The sequence below is a fragment of the Convolutriloba macropyga genome, chromosome 12 (genome assembly GCF_964194025.1).
Source record: "Convolutriloba macropyga chromosome 12, txConMacr16.3, whole genome shotgun sequence".
Taxonomy (NCBI): domain Eukaryota; kingdom Metazoa; phylum Xenacoelomorpha; order Acoela; family Convolutidae; genus Convolutriloba; species Convolutriloba macropyga.
In genome coordinates this window covers 27,705,980-27,726,516 of record NC_134479.1, presented here as the reverse complement: position 1 = coordinate 27,726,516, position 20,537 = coordinate 27,705,980, and the positions used below count along the sequence as shown (strand labels likewise).

At 32.7% G+C, this 20,537-nt stretch overlaps 1 protein-coding gene across 1 annotated transcript in view; it reads left to right on the top strand.

Moving 5' to 3' along the window:
• LOC142350244 (uncharacterized) overlaps positions 1-20,537 on the top strand; it is a 43,994-nt gene that overhangs the window by 11,761 nt on the left and 11,696 nt on the right. The window contains exon 3 of the mRNA XM_075402018.1: positions 10,897-11,117. Within this exon, the coding sequence (XP_075258133.1) occupies positions 10,897-11,117 (221 nt within the window). The remainder of the gene's footprint in view (positions 1-10,896; positions 11,118-20,537) is intronic.

Genomic DNA, 20,537 nt, shown 5'->3' with positions numbered 1-20,537 from the left:
AACCTAAACCATTCCTTTTTTGCGACCTTCATTAAAATCACGCGAGAATGACTTAGCATAACTGTTTTTGATGGTACGCGATCAGAGCAATCATGCTAATTGAATATACAATCAACAGGTTCTATTGTCAAGTAGAACAATTTACATCGCTCTCATCACAAAGGCCAGAGCCTCCACAAATTTCACTCACAGCTCAAGAAACCAACTTGCTTTCTAATTTTGTTATGTTTGTCGTGCACGGTTGTAAAGATGAGAGTTTTCAAAGTGCACAAGGAAACAGTGTTGAAATTTATGCATTTTTTAACCCGCTATAGAACATTTTCTTTTTTTTTGTTTCATCCTAGTGTTGAAAAAAATATAGCGAGCCCGCCTTTTTAACCGAAGTTGACTACAGCAAAAGAAACAAAACTGTGAGAGCTAATTTTTTTTAGAAGTTATTGATAACGGAATGATGAAAAACTACCTTGAAGGAATAAATAAAGCATAATGGTCCACTTTTTAGATATAGAAATAACCATATATGCAAGCTAGCAAGATATTCGGGTATCGAAGTTTCGTTTAGAGAAAGAAGCTCTGGACAAAGCCCTTCTATGAGCCAAGGCACCACATTCTTGTGAGTGAATTTGGTTACGTTTTTCCCCCGATCCATTTTCTTCATTTGCTTTAAATTAATATTACAACAAAAGTTTTTTTTGTTAGTTAGAATCTTAATTGTTCCGACCCTCTTGAGGGGGGAGGAACTATATACTCAACTGGGTTTTTTTTGTTCCGTGAATTTTCGCCGCTCGATATATTCATCGTAGAGAGTTGAGACTGGTATCATTAGAAAGCTCGTCCAGCGTAGAATATGGAATTAAAAAGATTTTTTTTAATTTTCGTTTTCTACAGGGAGTTATCGAGGCTTAAACTTCTGAGAAAAGAAGAGTGAATTCACGTTGTTTTTATTCACATTTTCCGGAAATTTTGCCTAAATTTTCGTCAATTTTGCTAAAATTTGTTATAATTTTTAAGAATAGTGTCGTTGATTTTATTTTTGAAGACGAACAAGCATTTTTGATTGTTTTGATTTAATTTTTTGGTCAAAAAATCTGGATAAACATTTCAAAATTTAGCCTTTTTCATCAACAACAGCACGAAATAAGCTACTTTAGTCCACTTTGATTAAATTTGCCTACAGTACACCCCCAAACAACACTCATACAATCTTTGTAGACCCAGAGGGGGGCTATTTCTACTTCAGAGTCCGCAGAGAGTGCTTTGTAGTTAAAACTTTGCCGTTTTTTGCTAACTTTACTCGTTGATTATCAAAAATGCAAAATTTATTTTGAGTTTCAACTCAGAAATTATCTGTATCTACAACATTCGAAAAATCAATTGTTCTTAACGGACAATAAGTATTAACAGGGGTAGTTTTGGGCCATTCTTGGACTGTTACAATCCAAAAAAAATCGGGTTGTAATCAGTCGGTCTTTTTTTTTAAAAAAAAAAAAGACTTTTTTTTTAATAATAAAGAACAGAACATATCAAATCAAAGCTCAGGAGTGATAGGTCCAACCAATTCGCTTGCTAAACAGCTCCAAGCTAATGCATTTAGTTTTTTAATTGAAAGTTTATGGTCGTTTCTTTTTTAATAATACTTGACTTTTCAATAAATAATGGCTTAATTAAATTTTCCTCTATTTTTTTCTTAATTTGTTCAACTTCCAGCTTAGTGTCAGCAAAAAAAGACTGCTTCTTCTTTCTACTGAGTTAACATTTATTCTCGGTTGCAGTTTTAAGCCTGAAATTATTGTTTTCTGGCTTTGATACTACAAGATTTTAGATTTTTGTTTGTTTTGATATTTGCCAGTTTTTCACGTTTTCTAATTTTGTCACATTATCACATTATTGACAGTTCTCATGTCACCTTATTAGCATTCAAATTAAAGCACAATGGAACATATTAAAGTCCTGAAATATATAAATCATCGTTTTAATGGCCTCGACGCCTCTTTCTTGAAGAAATCAATTGAATTTTTTGATTTTGTCTTAACTGTCATTTATACTTTGTCGTTTCGGTCGTATGAAATTTCCTGTATAGTGATGGCTTTCATTGGCTTTTCATGGAAGATTAAAAAAACCGATATTTTGATATTAGCAGATAGCTGATGGCTTTTATGACTTTCAAACCCATCGTTTTCCAAAATTAAAAAAAAAAACTTTTTTAACTTCGCAATTTTGTTCTTTTTATGTTTCTTTTTGTTACCTAATCTCGTTAGTTGATTACAGGTCAAATATGACATTATGGGTGTCAAGGGAATAAAAGGGATTGGTGCCCCAAAATCTTTTTTTTTGAAGATTTTGTTATGACCTTACTGGCTTCGACACCGCTTTTTCACAAAAAAATTAAATTAATTTGATTTTTGTCATATTTGACGTTCTTTTTGTAGATGCAAGAAATGTTCTGGATAATTAAAGGTTTCAAGGGTTTCCTTTTCATGAAAAAACGACGATATTTAAATAGCTCTTTTTAAAATTAATGCCTTTCATGACATTGGATGTAATTTTGTTTCGAAAAAAAAATTAAAAGTATTACATACTTTAGCACTTCGCTTTTTTGTCTACTTGTTACCTAGTCTTACTAATGAATGGACACGTACTACATTATAGCTGTTTGAAGAAGGCGCAATCAAATATATTATGAGTGCCAAATTTGGCTTGACGGTTTTGACAGCGTTTTCTGGCAAGTTTCAATTGAAACTTTGTTGTTCTTTTTAGCCGCTCTAAAAAATGAATAAGGTCAGGTCCTAAAGCCCTTCTATAGACGCAATGGTAATCGCAAATTCGTGGTAATATTAATTTATTCCTAATGGTATTTATTACTTTGAAGTTAATTGTTTCAAAAAAGTAAGTTAATTTTTTTTACTTTTCTGTTTTTGTTCTTTTTTGTATGATTGTTACCAAACCTTTTTATGGACTAGTCGCATATGTTTTCTGGTGATTTATAAGTTATTTTTGTTTAGTTTCAGGTTTATCTGACGGTATGTTGACTTTGTTATTAAATTTAGTTTTTAAGAGGGACATAAATTTTTTGATGTAATTAATGTTTGTTGTTGTTGTTGTTTGATTTTGCTGTTCGTTTTGACTCGCTTTCTTAATATTGACATATTACAGCAATCTAATGCATCAATTTTTACTCCACTGAGTTATTTGTTTTGGAGGTTATCTTATCGTTCATACAGAATTTTTTGAAAAAGACTTGGGCTTTTTGGGATTCGCAAAAAATAATTTTTGGGTTTTTCTATCTGTTCCTCATTTGGTAGACAATTATGCCAAAATTGTGGTTGGGCGGGGTCGGAACCTTACCATTGCACATTACCGAGCCGCCTTGTTAGAAGGTTTATTGTAGGTGGCAAAATTTGTTAGTTTTTAATTCAGTCAAGGTGTTTTCTAGCGGTCACATTGTCGAGTACAACATTTTCGCTCTGTTTAACACCAACGGAGCACAGATGTTTCATGGAAAAGGAAAGTACTCGAAAACAGAAATAATTAAATTTTGAAAGCCGCTATTGGGAAACAATTTTTGTGTATATTTCAGAGCACTTATCTATGGTTATTTGATTCGTAAATAAACTGCAGATTAATATTCAACAGAATGATACCCCGTGTTGTTTTTACCCCCTCCCCTGATTATCCTAACTGATGTAAGCGTAAAGGGGGTGGTAATTGTCTATGGGGGGGGGGGGGGTAAAATGATGCAAGATTAGGAGATAATAGGGGTAGAGGGGGGGGGCTTTTAGATTTCAAACCCAAAGAAAGATGTAATTTTAGGGGGTACTTTTTGAGGGGTAAAACGATGCAAGATAAAGGGTAATTAGAGTAATGAGTAGTAACGGGGGAAATTTTTAGATTTTATTCCCCAAAATTACCATCCAAAAAATGTAAGATTAGATGGGTAATTTTAGGGGGTAAAGCGATGTAAGATAAGGGGGTGATGGGGTAATGGGGAGTAGATTCATATAGATGGATCGCCTAGAATTGGGCAAGCATTGATGGTTTGGAGTCTAAGAAGAACCGCCTGAGTGTACAGAGGTTGCGGGTTCTAGACAGTGAGTCTTCGAGTATGGGTGTCTAAAACAATGTATGATTAGAGCTTCCAAGGGGATATCCCAAATTACCCCCTACTCTAACACCATTTTAAAACCCCCCTCCTCCTAAAAAAACCCAAAAAAAACTGTTTGCGAGGAATTTTCTAAAATTCCCCCTAGGAAAAAATCGACACGGGACAGGCACCAAAACCACCTCAAATTACGTACAAATTTTAGGTTTTATATTGATATTCTAAAGTAACATTCTTTTTTGTAGTCTGTCTAATTGGACAGATCGAATATTCGATTTATATTGACTGATAAAAAAAATAATGCGGGTTCAGTGAAATGTTTTGATAATCTCCACAGTTATTATCCTGCTTCCATCCAAAAATCCAACGAAAAAAAACAAAGGCTAACAAAGTAACTTTTTTAGCTTTTTTGCATTAACTTCATCATCTTTTGTTGTTCTATCGTTTTATCTGGTCCTTTTTATAATAAAGATTCCATGAACTTAATTTTTTTGGAAAATTTTTTAAAAATTTGTAGCATAACAGATTTCAAAGAATCAAAAACCATCCTAAACTCTTTTTTCTTAAAAACAATAGGCGATCAGGCGTGCATATGGTTTCACCACAAAATCTGTGTTTTTTCTTTTAGCTTCTGGTACTTATTAATTGTGCATTTCAATTGAAAGACTTTGGAAATTGATACATTTTTGAAAGTAAATTTTCAAGATGGATATTTGTTCTAGGGGAACGAGTGAATCAAACTCAATTCAGAAGTAGTTTTTATGTCATTTTTTGTGGCTTTTATGGGCCACCTTAGTTTATTTTGCATGGATTTATTAAATTTTGATATGTATCTGAAATAAATGTGTTTTTGTTTTCACAGCATTTACACACGTATCAGATAAGCGTTAATTGTAAAACAATATTACCTCCAGTATGTTTTGTTAAAAAGACACAAAGCTCAATTGTTGAATTAGGAGCGCAAAAATGCATCAATCGTGTCATTTTTCAAGATCTTTCGAAGAATCGACTGTAATTGCAAATGTTTTATTATGTAATTTTTTGTTTTTTTTATTTATCGCTCGGCCTTCAGATAATGCAGTTAGCTGCCCAATCAAATATCAATAAGTTGGATTACGAAACATTGCCAGAAAAGCTATTTCACTTATATTTCGAATAGCACTGCAAATACAAATCAAATTTTTTAAATTTGTTGCAAATTCCTTACAAGCACCGCATGAATTTTTTTGCAATCTGAATCAAGTTAAAGAGTCTGCCATATGAAATCGGGTTCATTTGTTCTGCCATTAGTATTGTTTATTAGTTGAAATGACTTTTTCTGATGTCTTTGAAATTCTTTCGGTGATACGCAAACATTTTTGCAGATCATTGCGATGACGATAATTCTCGTATTTAATCTATAGCAAATTTTGTTTTTATGAGAAAAATTTCTGAAGACTTCTCAAAACAAGAGGCTTGCCTTTGCCTCAAACTAAAAAAAATAGATTTCCTCAAATAGAAATTAAAGTATGAAAAAAGGGCTACCGTTTGGTTTTATTTACCAAAAGCTTGCTGCATCTGACTGAGAGTGAAAACATCTCAGCGTCTTAAACGTTTCCAGAAACTGAAGTTCTTGTTCTATTCTCAATATGTTATTTTCAAAAGCAATTACTTTTTCACTCCAATTGTTTGTTTTACAGTTTTCTGAAAACTGTTTAAATTGTCGTCGACCATGCAGAGAAAAAATGTCTCATTGTCGACGACCATCAGACATTTTTGTTGTTATGTCTTTTTATCCACTGCCTCCAATTGAATTGTGACAAAATTTTATGATAATAAAAGAAGTGTAAATCATCCTTTTGACAGCAAACTTCGCATTTCTTTAATCTCAAGCGCTGGAAAAAAGTTAGGTAAATTTAGAAAAAACAAAGTTTGTACAAATTTTCGAAATTTTCAAACAAATATTGGAAATTTTTGTTTGATCATATTGAAGTCGTGGTTCTCTTAGCAAAACTGAATATGCACCAAAATATAGGTCTTGATCTTTCTTTCGTTGTTTTTAAGGAGAAAACTAATTATTGGAAACAGAGTTTGGAAAGTTTGTTAAATTCACTAAAAAATCTGTACAATTTCATAATTCCTGAATTTTGCTGAGATTATTTAGATTCAAGTAAACTGTAACGCGTTATAAAAGTGGTAAAAAGAATCGAACGTTGCAAGTAATACAAGAGGAAGATAATTATAAAGAGTTTTTCATTTTGAAAAACTGAAGACGTTTTTTACATAAATATAATGCGGTGTTTCTCGCTCCGGATTGTCATTTGACAACATTTACTGTTTGCGCATTTTTCCTGAAATATGTTGCTATTTTTCAAAATTTCCCTGGCTTTAGTTTCTAAGAAAATTGCAATCAAATGTTACAAATTCACGCGCGCATGCTCAAATGCCTTATGAAGCGAAATTTCTTGACGCGAGTATGAATATTCATCTCATTTTTAACCTTATAATCATCGTAAAACATAATTGAACATAAATTTCAAAACAAATTTTTCCCAACATATTGTGCATATGGTCGAACATTTTATATTTCGAGCGGCTATTTTCTATCGAAAATCAAGACTAATTAGAGTAAATAGGGACATGAACAGAGTACTGACAATCCAGAAGAAACATAATTCAATTGCTTTAACAACAGCCTCAGGCGAGTCAAGTTACGTTGACTCTCCAGACTTTGGTGGCAGAAGAAATATCAACGACAAGAACTATGCAAATCTGAAGGTCAGGCGCTTCTCTCTCTCTCTCTCTCTCTCTCTCTCGTTAAAGCATCTGTGTTACGAAATCAAAACGAACAACTTTATAACTTCGACTGCTTTTTTAACGGATAAACTATTGAGTTCTAAATTTGACCCAGAATTAAAGGAGTTTCTCTCCAAGTTATGTGAAAATTTAAAAACTAAGGACGACTGCGAAATGCGAAATAATTTTGACTGCGAAATGAGATTGAAAACCTCCGTGAAAAAGTGAACGATGTCAAAAGATATACTTCGAAAGAAACTATTCCCTTTCGAAATTTAACTTTAACAAGGACGTTACCACGGATGTTATCGAGTTCATAAGAAATATGCTACATGTGGAAGTTGCATCAGGGGACCTAGTGGCCTGTCATAAACTAGGACGGATGGTTGACATCAACGAGCCGCGCCCAATTATAGCTAATTTCTATATTCCCGTCCAAAAATTGATTTTGGGGACGGAAAAAGTTTCTTGCTGGCTTTGTAAACCTTTTGAACGGAAAAAATCTGCAAATGGAGGAGAAGCTTACGAAAGCTGATAAAGTTTTCTTAGATTTTGCTTTCGAAAAAAAGTCTCAGAACGCAGACAGATAACGGTCAACCACAAACTTTGATAAAAGTTGATGAGAAAGTACGAACAATTAAACTAAATTGACAGCAAGATTTTGATGATTACTTGAAAGCAGGAAAGTATATATTCAGGACTGAGAAAACAAAATTTCAATGCAAAAATTTTATCCCGAAAAAGCTATTTAGGTTTCCTGGGAACAATAAATCAATGGACAGACCACCGCCTACACCAGCACGAAAACGAATACAAAAATCCTGTATCGCATCAGATAATGATAGTATTCAACAAGTTCGCCTGATGTCAGATGACAGTGACAAAGAAATGGATTACGTTAAAGGGCTTTTGAGTTCATCGAAAGACAACAGTAACAAAATTCAGCGAACTGACTTTCAATACGATTTCTGATACTCATGTTGATAGCGAGGGATGAGTGATGCTTGCAACTGTTAACAACAAATCTTTTTTGCCCCAAAATTTTTTGTTCCTGCTTTGATAATGATGATATAAACGAATAACGGGGTATATATATGGAGGAGAACGAGCATTAAAAAGTAAAGGACACTTTTTTACTTTTTAGAATATAAGATCGTTGCGATGCCATCATGACCAGTTGAACAATTTCATAGAAGGTTTCTCAATCGAATCATCAGTAATTGCACTCTCAGAGGCTTGGTTAACAGATAATGACCCGACCTCACTTTCTAAAATCTATGGTTTTTCTAATATAGTAGCGCATAATAGAAGCGGCCAATAAGGTGGAGCATGCGCATTTTTGTTAGTGATAACGTTGACGTTACTGTTAAACATCGCGGTGATCAGATTAAAGGCTTTAAATTTACAATTAACTTCAAAAATGAGCTACAAATTATAACTGTCATTTACCGCTCACCAACATTTGCAATCTCGAGTATTTTAGAACTTTTTGAAAATTATTTGACTACTATTTATCATCCCAAATGATATCACACTTTCTGCGGAGATTTCAACAATGACTTTTTAGGCTCACATAACAGCAGATTTTTAATCTGCTATAGTCTATCATTTTGGATCTCCAGAACTATTCTGTAAGTCGCGCATCCATAAACAGTGAAAAATGAATTGTCCATATTTTCAATAATAAGTTTTTCATTTGTAACACGGTTAGAACTGATATCCAAGACCATTAGGCTCTTTTGATCAGAGCTAACAACAGCATTGAGAAGAATTGAGTCACAAAAATCTTGGACAGAAAACTTAATAAATTGGCGGAAAGTGAAACAGATTTTAACTATTTTTTTCTCCTAAATCATGAAATAAAAAAATTTGGGAAAAAACAATGTAGATGAACAGATCAAAGAATTAACAGAAATTATTCTTGGTTTTATTGAAAATTTTGCACCTTTAGGAACCTTGAGAATTAACCGCAATTCTCAATGGATGACAAATCAAGAGAAAAACACGATCAAAAAGAAAAACAATGGTTTCAAAAAATGGTTGGAAAATCCTTCAGAAGAAAACATTAAAATATCGGCAACAACGCAACCTTGCACTCAAAGCTAACAAAAATGCATGCTTGAGCCATTATGATAATCTTGCTAAGAGGAAAGACAAAACTAACAAAACCTTTTTTCTGCACTCAGTGAATTTTGCACTGACAAAAAATCAGGCGAATTGAATTGAACAATCATCCCGAGATTTTCAATGATTTTTTTGCTGGCATAGGCAAAAACTTAGCCTCAAGTTTCAGTGAAACTGATATTTGTTTTGGTAGGAAATATATCAATAGCTTTGCTATGTCACCTGTTCTGATAAAGAAGTCTCAGCTTCTATTGGATCGCCGATAAACAAAGCTCGTCTGGTCATGATGGCATTAGTAACAAAGATTCGGAATGGAAATTGGCGAAAATGAAACCGTTGTTCAAAAATGGTTCAGAGACTGACCCGAGTTGCTACCGACTCATCAGTCTCTTAAGCTCGTTGTCGAAAGTGTTTGAAAAAATTTTGTTTAATAGGATGATGCATTTAATTAAAAAGTTGAAATTAATCAAAGGAGATCAGTTTTGAGTTTCAACAAGGAAAATTGTGCAAAAACGTTTTGATCTTTTTACTGAATTTTAAAAGAGTTCGGTAGACCAAAATTTAAAAGTGTTAGCATGTTTCCTTGATCTAAAAAAGTATTTGATACCATATACCATAGAAATTTGAAAAGTACGGTTTTCGAGGGAATTTTTGAATTTAATGAAGAGTTTTATCGGAAATCGCCACTGGTACTTTGAGTAAAATAATTCTGTCTCAAGAAAAATGAAACTCAACTATGGTGCTCCGCAGGGGTTAGTCTTGGGTTATATATTAACGATATTCCGAAATTTTGTAAGTAAAGCAAAAGTGGTCTGTTTGCAGATGATACTACAATTTACTCTGCTGCAAAGCAGAACAATAGTTTTTTCTATAAAAGAAACGAAGAGATGGTTTGAAGAGCATAAATAATGACAAAGAAGCAGCTTCATGACTTTCGGAAAACGTAAATACTTGAACAAAGATTTGCTTGGTAAAAATGTACTGAATTACAAATCTCATGTCAAAAAGATAGCGAAACAGATGAGCAAGTTTTGCAGGGTTTTGTACAAAGCAAGATACTACTTTACAAAAAATCAGTTACTACATTTCTATGAAAGCTATGCTAAGTCTGTAATAAAGTCTTATTGCTTATGGTTGTACAACTAAAACAAACTTGAACGAAATTTTCAATCTGCAAAAAAGAATTTTTTAAACGGAAATTTTATTCCGTTCAATCAATAATGAGCAAACTCAAATTGATCAACATATTTGATTTGTATGTATCAGAAATTTTTCGAGAACTTTTTTTTGCATCAGGCAGACAAATCTGTTCATAAATTTCTTAATCAGAAATATTTTTTTGCGAGACGAGTAACTCGGAACACAACTAAAGGAATTTTACCAAGCAAACGATATCATACAGAAAAAGGAAAAACATCTTCACCACGACTCAGATTGGCTCACATTTCTGCCGTTGAAATGAACCTAATACCAGAAAATATAGCTAAAATTAACCGTCATCAGTTAAAGTTTTTGACAAAAAATTTCACTTTTCTTTACGTTTTTGATAGATTCCGTTAAAATTTCCTTTTTGATTTCCTTTACGTTAAAATTTATTAGGTATGAAATGCGTTAGGTCTCCTCCAATATACTTTTGGGCTACCCACTCGATGAGACATAAGTTTTCTTGGGGTGCCCGCCAGGCAGTAACATCTATTATTTTACATATTTACATTGCTGTTCTGGTTAATATCAAATTCAAATTCAAACGCTGATCACAATCAAGATTGATTTGTATCATGCGAATAAAAACCATATTAATTATTGTTGGAAGTTTCCGGAATACCAATGGACTCACACGCGCCATGTCCACTTTTTGATCAAGATCTGATTAATCAGTTTTTTTTTTTCATTTTCAGACTCAAGCAGACTGAACACAAGCAAAGGATATGGTAGGCAGAAAACAGAGGTGGAGTTGACAACAAACGGGCCTATTTGCAAGCAACAGAGACTGTTCCAAAAACGAACAGCAACAGAGCCCTCGCTGAAAACTGATAGTACGAGAAAAGACATGCAAAACGATATGAGCAAGAACCCGAAAAAAGAGCAAACTCATCAACACCTGTCGGCAAATCGAAAGGTAGGAAAAATTATGGTAGCAATCCCACATGCAGTTTCTTGAACCAATTTCAAGGCCGTATATACTTAGTGCGCAAATCTATTGATGACTAATCACAAAAAATCATCTTAATTAAAAACAGGGGAAAAAAGATCGATCTGAGCGTCCTAAGTTTAATGTTTTTCTTAATTTTTGGTTGCATTTTTAAGTGATTCAATTGTATCAATACCAATTTCTGTTTTTCCACTAGAACAGTTAAAGTGAAACCGTTTTTCTTTATAAATATGTTTAATAAAAGTGATTTTTTCCGAGATATTTATCGAAGATATTTAATTCTTCGCATATTAACAGTCGGATCTCTTCTATTTTGTCTCCTAGAGTCCCCTCCCCCAATTGCAATTTACTTTTTGTTATCTGGCTCAGTAGCATGTTAAAAATAGCACCTGCACCTGGGGGTGTAAAATTTCTATATCTTCAAAGATTGGGGGGCTTACAAAGCAGGTCAGATTTGAAATGAACACTCACCCAGTACGCTAAACTTCAACTATTTGACAATAGTTGGTTGTATTATATCTATCTGGTATAATACTGTAAAGTAACAGTTTTTTTTTGTATATAGCTATATATACGATGTTCAAAGAACCTCGCTTTTTTAGAAGATCGACAATCCCCCAGACCAGTTTTATTAATTTCAGTGTCAAGAAAAAAATAACAAACAAACAAATTTCCTGAAAAATGTCTCCCCATCGCGCTATCGCCAAAAAATATCAATTGAATGTTGTTAGGGCCCAAGCAAAGTTTTCTATTCTTCGAAATCTCAGATTTTTATATGTATTTCTCTTCACTTACATGGTTTCTTTCATGCTGCCACCAAACTAATCTTAAAAGGATTAGAATCCTGCCAAGAATGAGCCAAAGCATAAAAGACGGAAAATCTGTGGTCATCAATAATTGTTGCCACTGGTAGAGAAACAAAAGAGTTCAGTTGTTTCACACTCCTTGTCGTTTGTTTTGGTTGACATGCCAACAATGACTTTTTCTAGAAGACTAGGTCCAATGATGCTGCAAAAGGAATCGAGCATCAGAAATGTTTTGTTTGTCATTCAGGCAATGACTGATAATGATAACTGAAAAAATAAATTTTCAAATCAAAAGACGTCTCATCAAAAATTATTGATCATTTTCTGGCAAGAGGATTTTTGCAAAAATACGCGTCAGGACCATGCCAGAATGGTAAAATATGGCGCCATAATTGTCTGAGCTGTTTACGGAGCCACGTGGATACCATTTTTGGCGTTTTTGGGAAATTTTGAAGAAAATTAGGTGCCTAATTTCAACATTTTTCATTATATTTAGATATTATAATGCATCTCTCACTTATTTTAATTGAACTCTGATTGAGATTGACAAATCAGTTTTATCAGGAGTTATTTATTCAGATCACAGTTATTTATTAAAAGCTTTTTTCTTAGAAAAAAAAGATTACAACATCAAATTTGAAGCATTGATTTAGTCTTTTACCTTTAATTAAAAATTTGTTCTCTTTTTTCTTGCTATTAGTTCGGACCTGTCTAAAGTTTTAAAAATTTCCTTGCAGTGTGTGGAAATATCAATTCTAGCAATTTAGCCTGCTAATTAAACTAGAATCAACTCATGCAAAACTGTGAAATGTGGGTACAAGTAATGGTTTATTCTATGAAGTTTTTTAATTGCTTTCCTATCGCAGAAAATACTTACCCTTTCAATGAATAAACTGATTTGAACTTCGACAGAGATGATTCAAAAACTTGTGCAAGTTGGGCTTTTGTGGAAGAAAACGTTCGCTGTAGACCATATTCTTTATTGTTTTGAGTTCGAAAAATTTAAGAAAAATTTTTGGACTGTGCTGTTCAGATTCGAATTAAACAAATTTTGTATAAATTAAAACTAGCATTTACTTACTTATTGAAAACATAAGCGGCGTTTGTATTCTTTAAATTAAGAAAAATGTTAATTAGTACACTTAAGATTGCATCAGGATTATTCAGCGCTGTTTTAATTTTTAATGGAGTTGGTTAGCTATGATAATTTGTTTCTTATCAAGAACGCGGAATTCTGTAAGTCAGCCAGATTCAGCAGAATCATGCTACAAAAATCTGAAGACTTATTGAAAGAATTTACAGAAAGAAAAATAAGTTTTTTCCACCAATCTTTTGTACCTTATCGGTGTGAAACCAAACGGCTACTCTTCTGCGGGCCCTTCACCGAATTATCATCTAATATGCACTCATTGGTGTGAAAACAGTCGGTTGTTCTCCTACAACTTTTTCTCATTCAGAACAATATTTTCATCAACTGATATGCACTCAATGCTAAGCCTGATTCTCAAAAACCAGAAAACACAATCAAAGTTTTTATTTTTTATGTTTAATTTGCACAATTTCGCTGACTGCTCAGTTGATTGGGACGATATCACTTGTACACATTTTTTAATTGTTTTTTTTTGAATAGTTAACTAACTGCATATAGATAGAAAACAAGGCGGCTCGGTAATGTGCGTTCGCACATTAAGTTCCGACCCCGCTCATCTACATTTTTCACTTAATTGTCTACCAAATGAGGATGAGATAAAAAAATTAACGTATCAACATATCGTTCAACAAAAGTCTAAAAGAATAAAACAATCTACTCTAGAGGGCCTATGAGACCTGTGGCTACCATAATATGACTACCAGAAAAGACAGCAATAAAAATCAAATAGATACAAATATTAATTACGACCAAAACTCCTTGTCAATCTTTTGAAAATCACTAATAACCAAAGCAAAATTGCATCAGATAAAATTTATACTAAGAGGATTAACCGGTGCTTTTTTGGAACAAAATGTGGGACTTTTCTTCAATGCGACGTGGCAACAAGTCGAATAGAAATGAGAAAAAGGGGCAAAGTTTATTAAAACATTGCTTTTTTTAAAAAAAAAGAATTAAATTCGAACTGATTAGAAACATTACGCATCAAATTAAATCATTGAGAGTGTCTTTTATACCTCAATAGAGAGCGGCTGAGGCCTTTCATTATCCAGGATATATCATACGACTACAAAAAGAAGGACAAATAAAGCAAAAACGAAAAATTTGCACGAAAAATTATGCATGAAAACGATGTCCCCCCAATCAATTAAATAATAAGCTGATCACTAAAAACAGTAAACATCTTCGTTTGCATTTTTTGCAGGTGACAACATCTGTAAATCAAATGACGCCCATTATTGTGATACTGTGAAAAGAAAACAAAAATCTACAAAAGGGGCAAATATACCAAATTCACGAAAATTAGTTTTATGAAAACTGGTTATTCCAAGAAGAATGACCATTTGAGGAAAATAAAACAGTTAATAAGAGCAATTTGTATTTTAATAGATAAATGAGGTGATTTGTATATAGAGATGCTTAGCTACAATTTAACACAAATAAAATTGGCAGATCTCAAAAATCTATCTTTTTTTTTATTAAAAACAAATATATTCAAAATTCATAGCCAACAAAAGCTTTCGACTAAAAGAGCAGAAAGTTTGTCTTGCAAATATTCGGAAAACTAATTGCAACTTTTATTAATGAGAGTAAATCATAAGACTATAAAATAACATTAAATACAATCTGAACTAAAAGGTTTCACAAACATTTTTACAAAACTACAGTTTTCAAGCTATTAAATGTATAAGTTTTTAACCGCGAGGTGATAACATCTTCATTTGCGTCTCCTTTTATCATCATAACGTCTTTTTATAACACGACTATCACAAAATGACAACCAAAAGAACCACAAAAACTGAAAAGTATCTAAACTTCACACAATTCTTCTGATACAAAATGTCTAAGCCCTGAAGACATCATTTAAAACGTTCAAACAACCAAAAAAATATTGTTTGATTCAACAACACTTTAGAAAGAGCTCTAAATATTGAGGCTAATTTACGAAATGATACAACAAAGTAAAATACGAAGAAAAAACGCTAACAAGAACAAAGTGATAAGTTGAAGAATACTATTACTCTTTTCTTTTAGAAATTTAGTTCGAAAGTCAAAACAACCATTAGCTATTTACCGATATCAGTTATTAAGTTCCTTTATTTATCTATAGTTGGCCACTGAGACCTTTAATTAAACAATATGAGAACAAAAATTGACAACAAAACAGGGCAAAAATAAAAAACTCTACCAACTTATGCAAGAGAACGGTGTCGCAGCCCTTCATACCATATGTTATGAAAACCAAAAATATGTTCAATTTCAAATGTTGTAAAGTTTTTTCCAGTTAGATTGCTAAAGAATATGATAATTTACAAAAGAAACAAAAACAACAGCAAAAATGGGCGATTATGCACAAAAGTCAGAAAATTTTGTATGGAAACTCGTAGTACCAAAAGCAAGAAAACTTTTTTTGAAACATTCGGCCACAAAATTAGTTTGTATCCTATAAGGAGGAAAGGTTGACCTGTTGTTCCTGAGAATAAGCAAAATTTGCCTAAAATAACATAAAAAAATGGCAAGTTAAAAAAATCACAGAAATTTCTTTAAAACAAATACATTCAATAACAAAAGAGACATTAGGTAACAAACGAAAGAATAGAAAAGGTTTACCTGTACCTTTTGAGGAAGAAATTTAGATCTTTGATTTGTTAAACTCAAAAATCAGACTGCCAAAGAATAATAATTGAAGGCGAAAAAAAAAGAATTCAGTTAATTTTTACTAAAACTCTTCCTCAAAGCCATAAAAACCCTTTGGTTCCCTTAAAACAAACTGTATCTACATTCGACCTCAAATGTACGTAAAATTGAGCTATATTTAACGAGCCAGCCGTGAATAAAAAATATTGATAGTAATTTACATTAAAAAAACAAAAGCAAACTATTTTGAAAAAAGGCAGCATCAAAATAAAAACCAAAAAGTCTCTGATTCTAAGAATCCATGATATTATCGAACGTCTACCAGATTTTGTCGCCTGCCCAGCAAACATACCAAGTGTTCCAAGTGTTTGCGAATTAGATCAATTGTTGAGTGGAATTCTTCAAATATTGAAAAAAAAACAACGATGCATTTTGTATAATTATCGAGTTAAATCTGCAAAAAATGGCAAAGTTTTAATTCCAGAAGACTTTCGTACGGCTCCTAGTTGCAACTAACGTTCCTTTTGAGATTATGGAACCTGTGTTAAGGTTTCTAGGTCACTAGGTCTGGCAAACTTTAACAAAGTGGGCCAAAAAAGCATATTTTGTGCCATTTTTGATGAAAAAGTTTGAATTTTGAAATATTTATCAAAAATTTTAGCCAAAAAAAACTTCAAACAATTCAGAAACGCTCTTCTATCTCTAACGGTAACAACAACACTCTGCCGTTACAAATTTTAACTTATTTTGAATTATATTAGCGAAATTGTGCCAAATTTTAGCAAAAATAACTGAAAGTGCGAACAAAAACAGTGGAATGTTCACAAAATTTAAACCTCGATAACTCCCTGTAAAAAATGAAAAATGAAAAAATCTTTTTAATTCCGTATTCTACGCTGGACGGGCTTTTTAATGACACCACTCAAAATTCTCTACGATGAATATATCGATCGGCCAAAATTGACTGAACAAAAAAACCCAGTTGAGTATATAGTTCCTCCCTCCCCACTAAAGTGGGGTCGGAACAATTATGATCGTCTTAATCGGAAACCTAGCCGTTGACGATTTAGTGAAAGAAATCATTTAAATAGTTCCTAGGATATTTTACTTTTAGGTCTTCGGGATTGTTTTTGGCATATAATTGTTTACTTTGATGATTTCTTAAAAGCAGTGGGTGTTTGTTCATGACAACTTGCTGAGGAGTCTTTGATTTGTTATGCCCAGACAGGCATCATAAAATATTACAATTGAGTTCCGGTAGACGGATGAGTTAATAATTAGCAAAATTCAAACGGTAAATTTTATAGTGGGATCCAGGCTGTAACTTTTAAAGTGGGACCTGATCAGAAAAGTGGGTAGAGTTAAACCCATTCTGCAATTTTTGATGGCTGAGGTCACACATTCAATGCGAACTAGGTCTACGGTACATATTCACTTGGTACTGTTTATACTATTTATCACTTTATTCCATATTCTATTTATCAGTTCAAATGAAACCGTTGAACGTATTGTGTTATGGTCAAAAAACCTTTGGTGGAGTTTTGCACAAAAAATTTCATGCTCTGATACAAGGCAGCGCAGATTTTCACAATGGTTTTTTTTAGCGTGTTCGGGTTTTTCTCAAGGTTGTAGTTTAGATCTGAGCTCTGCCTTGATTGCTTTCTTGTGAGCATCCAACCATTAACTAAATTGCAGCACTTCAAATTGGTTAACAGAGCATCTCGAATTCATCAAAGTCAAAGCTTATATTTCAAAAATTGCCTTAAAATTTTCATTTTCAGAGCACTTTAATAATCGCATAGGTCTTTTTGGAATTGATAATATGTTTCCCCACTTCATAAGCGCCTCCTCCAACTTCAGACAGAAACTTCAATGTAGTTACCCCAGACATTTGAGAACTTTTATCGTGTATGATCTTGCAAATTTCTTACAAATTTGACTTACAGGTGCTTATAAGATTATGCGTCACCTGAAAAAGACTTTGTAATAGAAATTATCAGGTCTTACACGATAAAAAAATTTATCTGGTCTGATAAAATCTTGCACGATAAAATTTCACTTTTGTCAGATCTTACAAGATAGAAATTCTGTCCTATAAGATCTTAGACGATAAAAGTTCTGCCTCACACAACATGTTTATCGTGTAAGATCTCATAAGAATCTTATAAGATCTTGCAAGATAAACATTCGGAAAACTCATCTTTTTGATAAGATTTTCATCAGATCTCATACGATATTAATTCTTTGACTATGACATGTTTTTCATATTAAAGACAATTCAAGGCTGCTTTCAAGCAGTAGCCAAAAAAGCTACAGCATGCAACACTTAAGTGTCAGAGCAACAAAGAGAAAATTATCTGACATTGTCTTTTGAGACGTATAAGATATTGTGAAACAAGTTATTCGAGTGTTAGGGGCTTTTTCTGAGGCAGTAATAGGCTAAACCTGTGGCCTAAAACTAGGCTGTAAAAATTTCATCAAAGATCAGAACTATATTGGACTGCTAAGTTTAGCCATAGTACCTAGTTAAGACTAAGAATAATAGTGCAGTCAAAATAGAATCAACAAACATTTTTTGTTTCAAAATTGGTTAGTTGGCCCTTTATTTTTTACTTTCATAAGAATTTGACTATGTTATACGGTTATAATGAAATCATCAAAACATTTCTTATCAGATCTTTCACGATAAAAACTTAGCCCTACTTGAATTTTTATCGTGTAAGATTTGATAAGATACTTATCAGTTCTTTTAAGATAACACTTCAGCATAATTGAATTATTATCTTATAAAATCTGATAAGTATCTTATCAAATCTTACACGATTAAACTTCACGTAGGTCAGAATTTTTATCATGTAAGACCAGATAAGATCTTACACGATAAAGATTTTTGATCAGAATCTTATCAGATCATACACGATAAAAATTCCAGAATCACTGGGGTATGTGGACCTTTTTTTGGCTCTTGTTGTTCATCTTGTGCTGATTCTTATTTAGATAAGCAAAAGTTACTGAACTTTTGTTCTTGATTCTAAAGTTTTTCTTCAGGCAAAATCTGTTAATTTAGAGAAATCACTTGACAATTTTAACGAACAGAACATTTTTGCCATTTTTTGCAAATATTGGTTTGATCTGTATAGATTGGTTTGTATATATTAATTTGGCAATGGTATTTTAATATTTTGTTAGCTTTAGTAGTTTTCATGGAGTTTTCCAACGATTGTCAAGAGATAAAACAAATGTGACCTTGAATCCTTAGCGATAGTCATCAATGACCTTTTATTTGCAATAAATCAACGCGGGACTAGGTAACATTTTGCAATTGTTCACCCAGTATTCAACCAGACAATGATTAAAAACAAAGAACAGTCTAGATCTCAATACCTGTATTGTTTTACAGTTCAAGTTAATTGCGTCGGTTTCAGAGAAATTTAACTTGACGTCACTGGTTATGCTTATTTTGATTTTGCATTGCCATATGTTTATCATTGTATGCGAAAAAAAAGAAAAAAGTCTAAATAATTGAAAAATATCAGTTTTCATTTTAAAGGACATTTATTTGAAAGTGGTTGTAATAGTAAAATTACTGCAGAATTACTGCAGAATAGATCGTTCTGAATAGCTTTTGCGTGAGCAAACAATTGCATAATGTTATGCAGAGCTGAAAAATTTCGCAACCCTTTACGGAACACAGATAGTCTGAAACATTTAGCATTTTAATGCTATTATTGGTTGGTAAGTGTTCGGAGTCCCATAAATGCACAACTTGACGTTTAACAAGTTGATCTTTTAAAATTATTTTGAAAATACAATCAGCAGTTTAAAATTTAAAATTATGGACCAAAAAGGCTTGTCAAAATGACACTTTTCAGGAAAAATATGGAACTAAGTGCCTTTTTCATCTCCGCTGTAACAACCTAATATCTCGATTTTTTCGGAAATCATTAACTGAATGATTTTATAACAAGGTAAGTCTAAAATTTGTTCACGCGTAAAGCATGAACTGGTTCATTAATTTGTGCGATTTCATGCATCATTTAGAGGAGAAAATTGTTCAACGTCAAGAATTGAGATTCAAGTATGACAATCGAAGCAGTAGAAATTTTTGCGGAGAATTTAAGTATTAATTTAGGAGGTTTGGAAAATGTTGCCATTAGTAATAGCCGTGGAATTGTAAATTTGTTCAATTTCAATGCACAAAGAGCGAAATTTGGTGCCTGACTCAGGTGATTTTTTAGGTTTTGAAAAAGAAACATTTTATATTGTTCAAATTAAGTTCATTAAAAGGCTATTTATTTTGTTAAAAATAAACGGAGAAACTTATAACTTCCATTCAAGTGTTAATTTGATATCATTTGCACGCGATAAATGCTCTTGCTTTCATGCAATAAAAGTGCCAGGACAAATTACCCAATGCCATTATACCCAATGTACTTTGAAATGTTCGTTCAATAATCCGACAACAAATTAGCAGTCGCTATTACCCGTATGTTTTAATGTTTTAACATACTTAATGGCCATGAACATGCCTCAGCAGCCCGTGGGACTTGATATGAAACTATCACAACCGAACAAGATTTCGGAGAGAAAATTTAAATACAGGAGCTTAAAAAAGTTTGCATTTTTTTCCAAAAATCAATAAGGCGATCAAACCCCCCCCCCCCCCCCAAAAAAAAAAAAATATATCATCTGACCTTTCTATCAATAAATCACGCTTTAAAACTTTTATGTAAAGTGGGGAAAAACAGTGATCATCCTTGAAAAAAAAAGCGTTGACCTGTGCTTGTAGCCAAT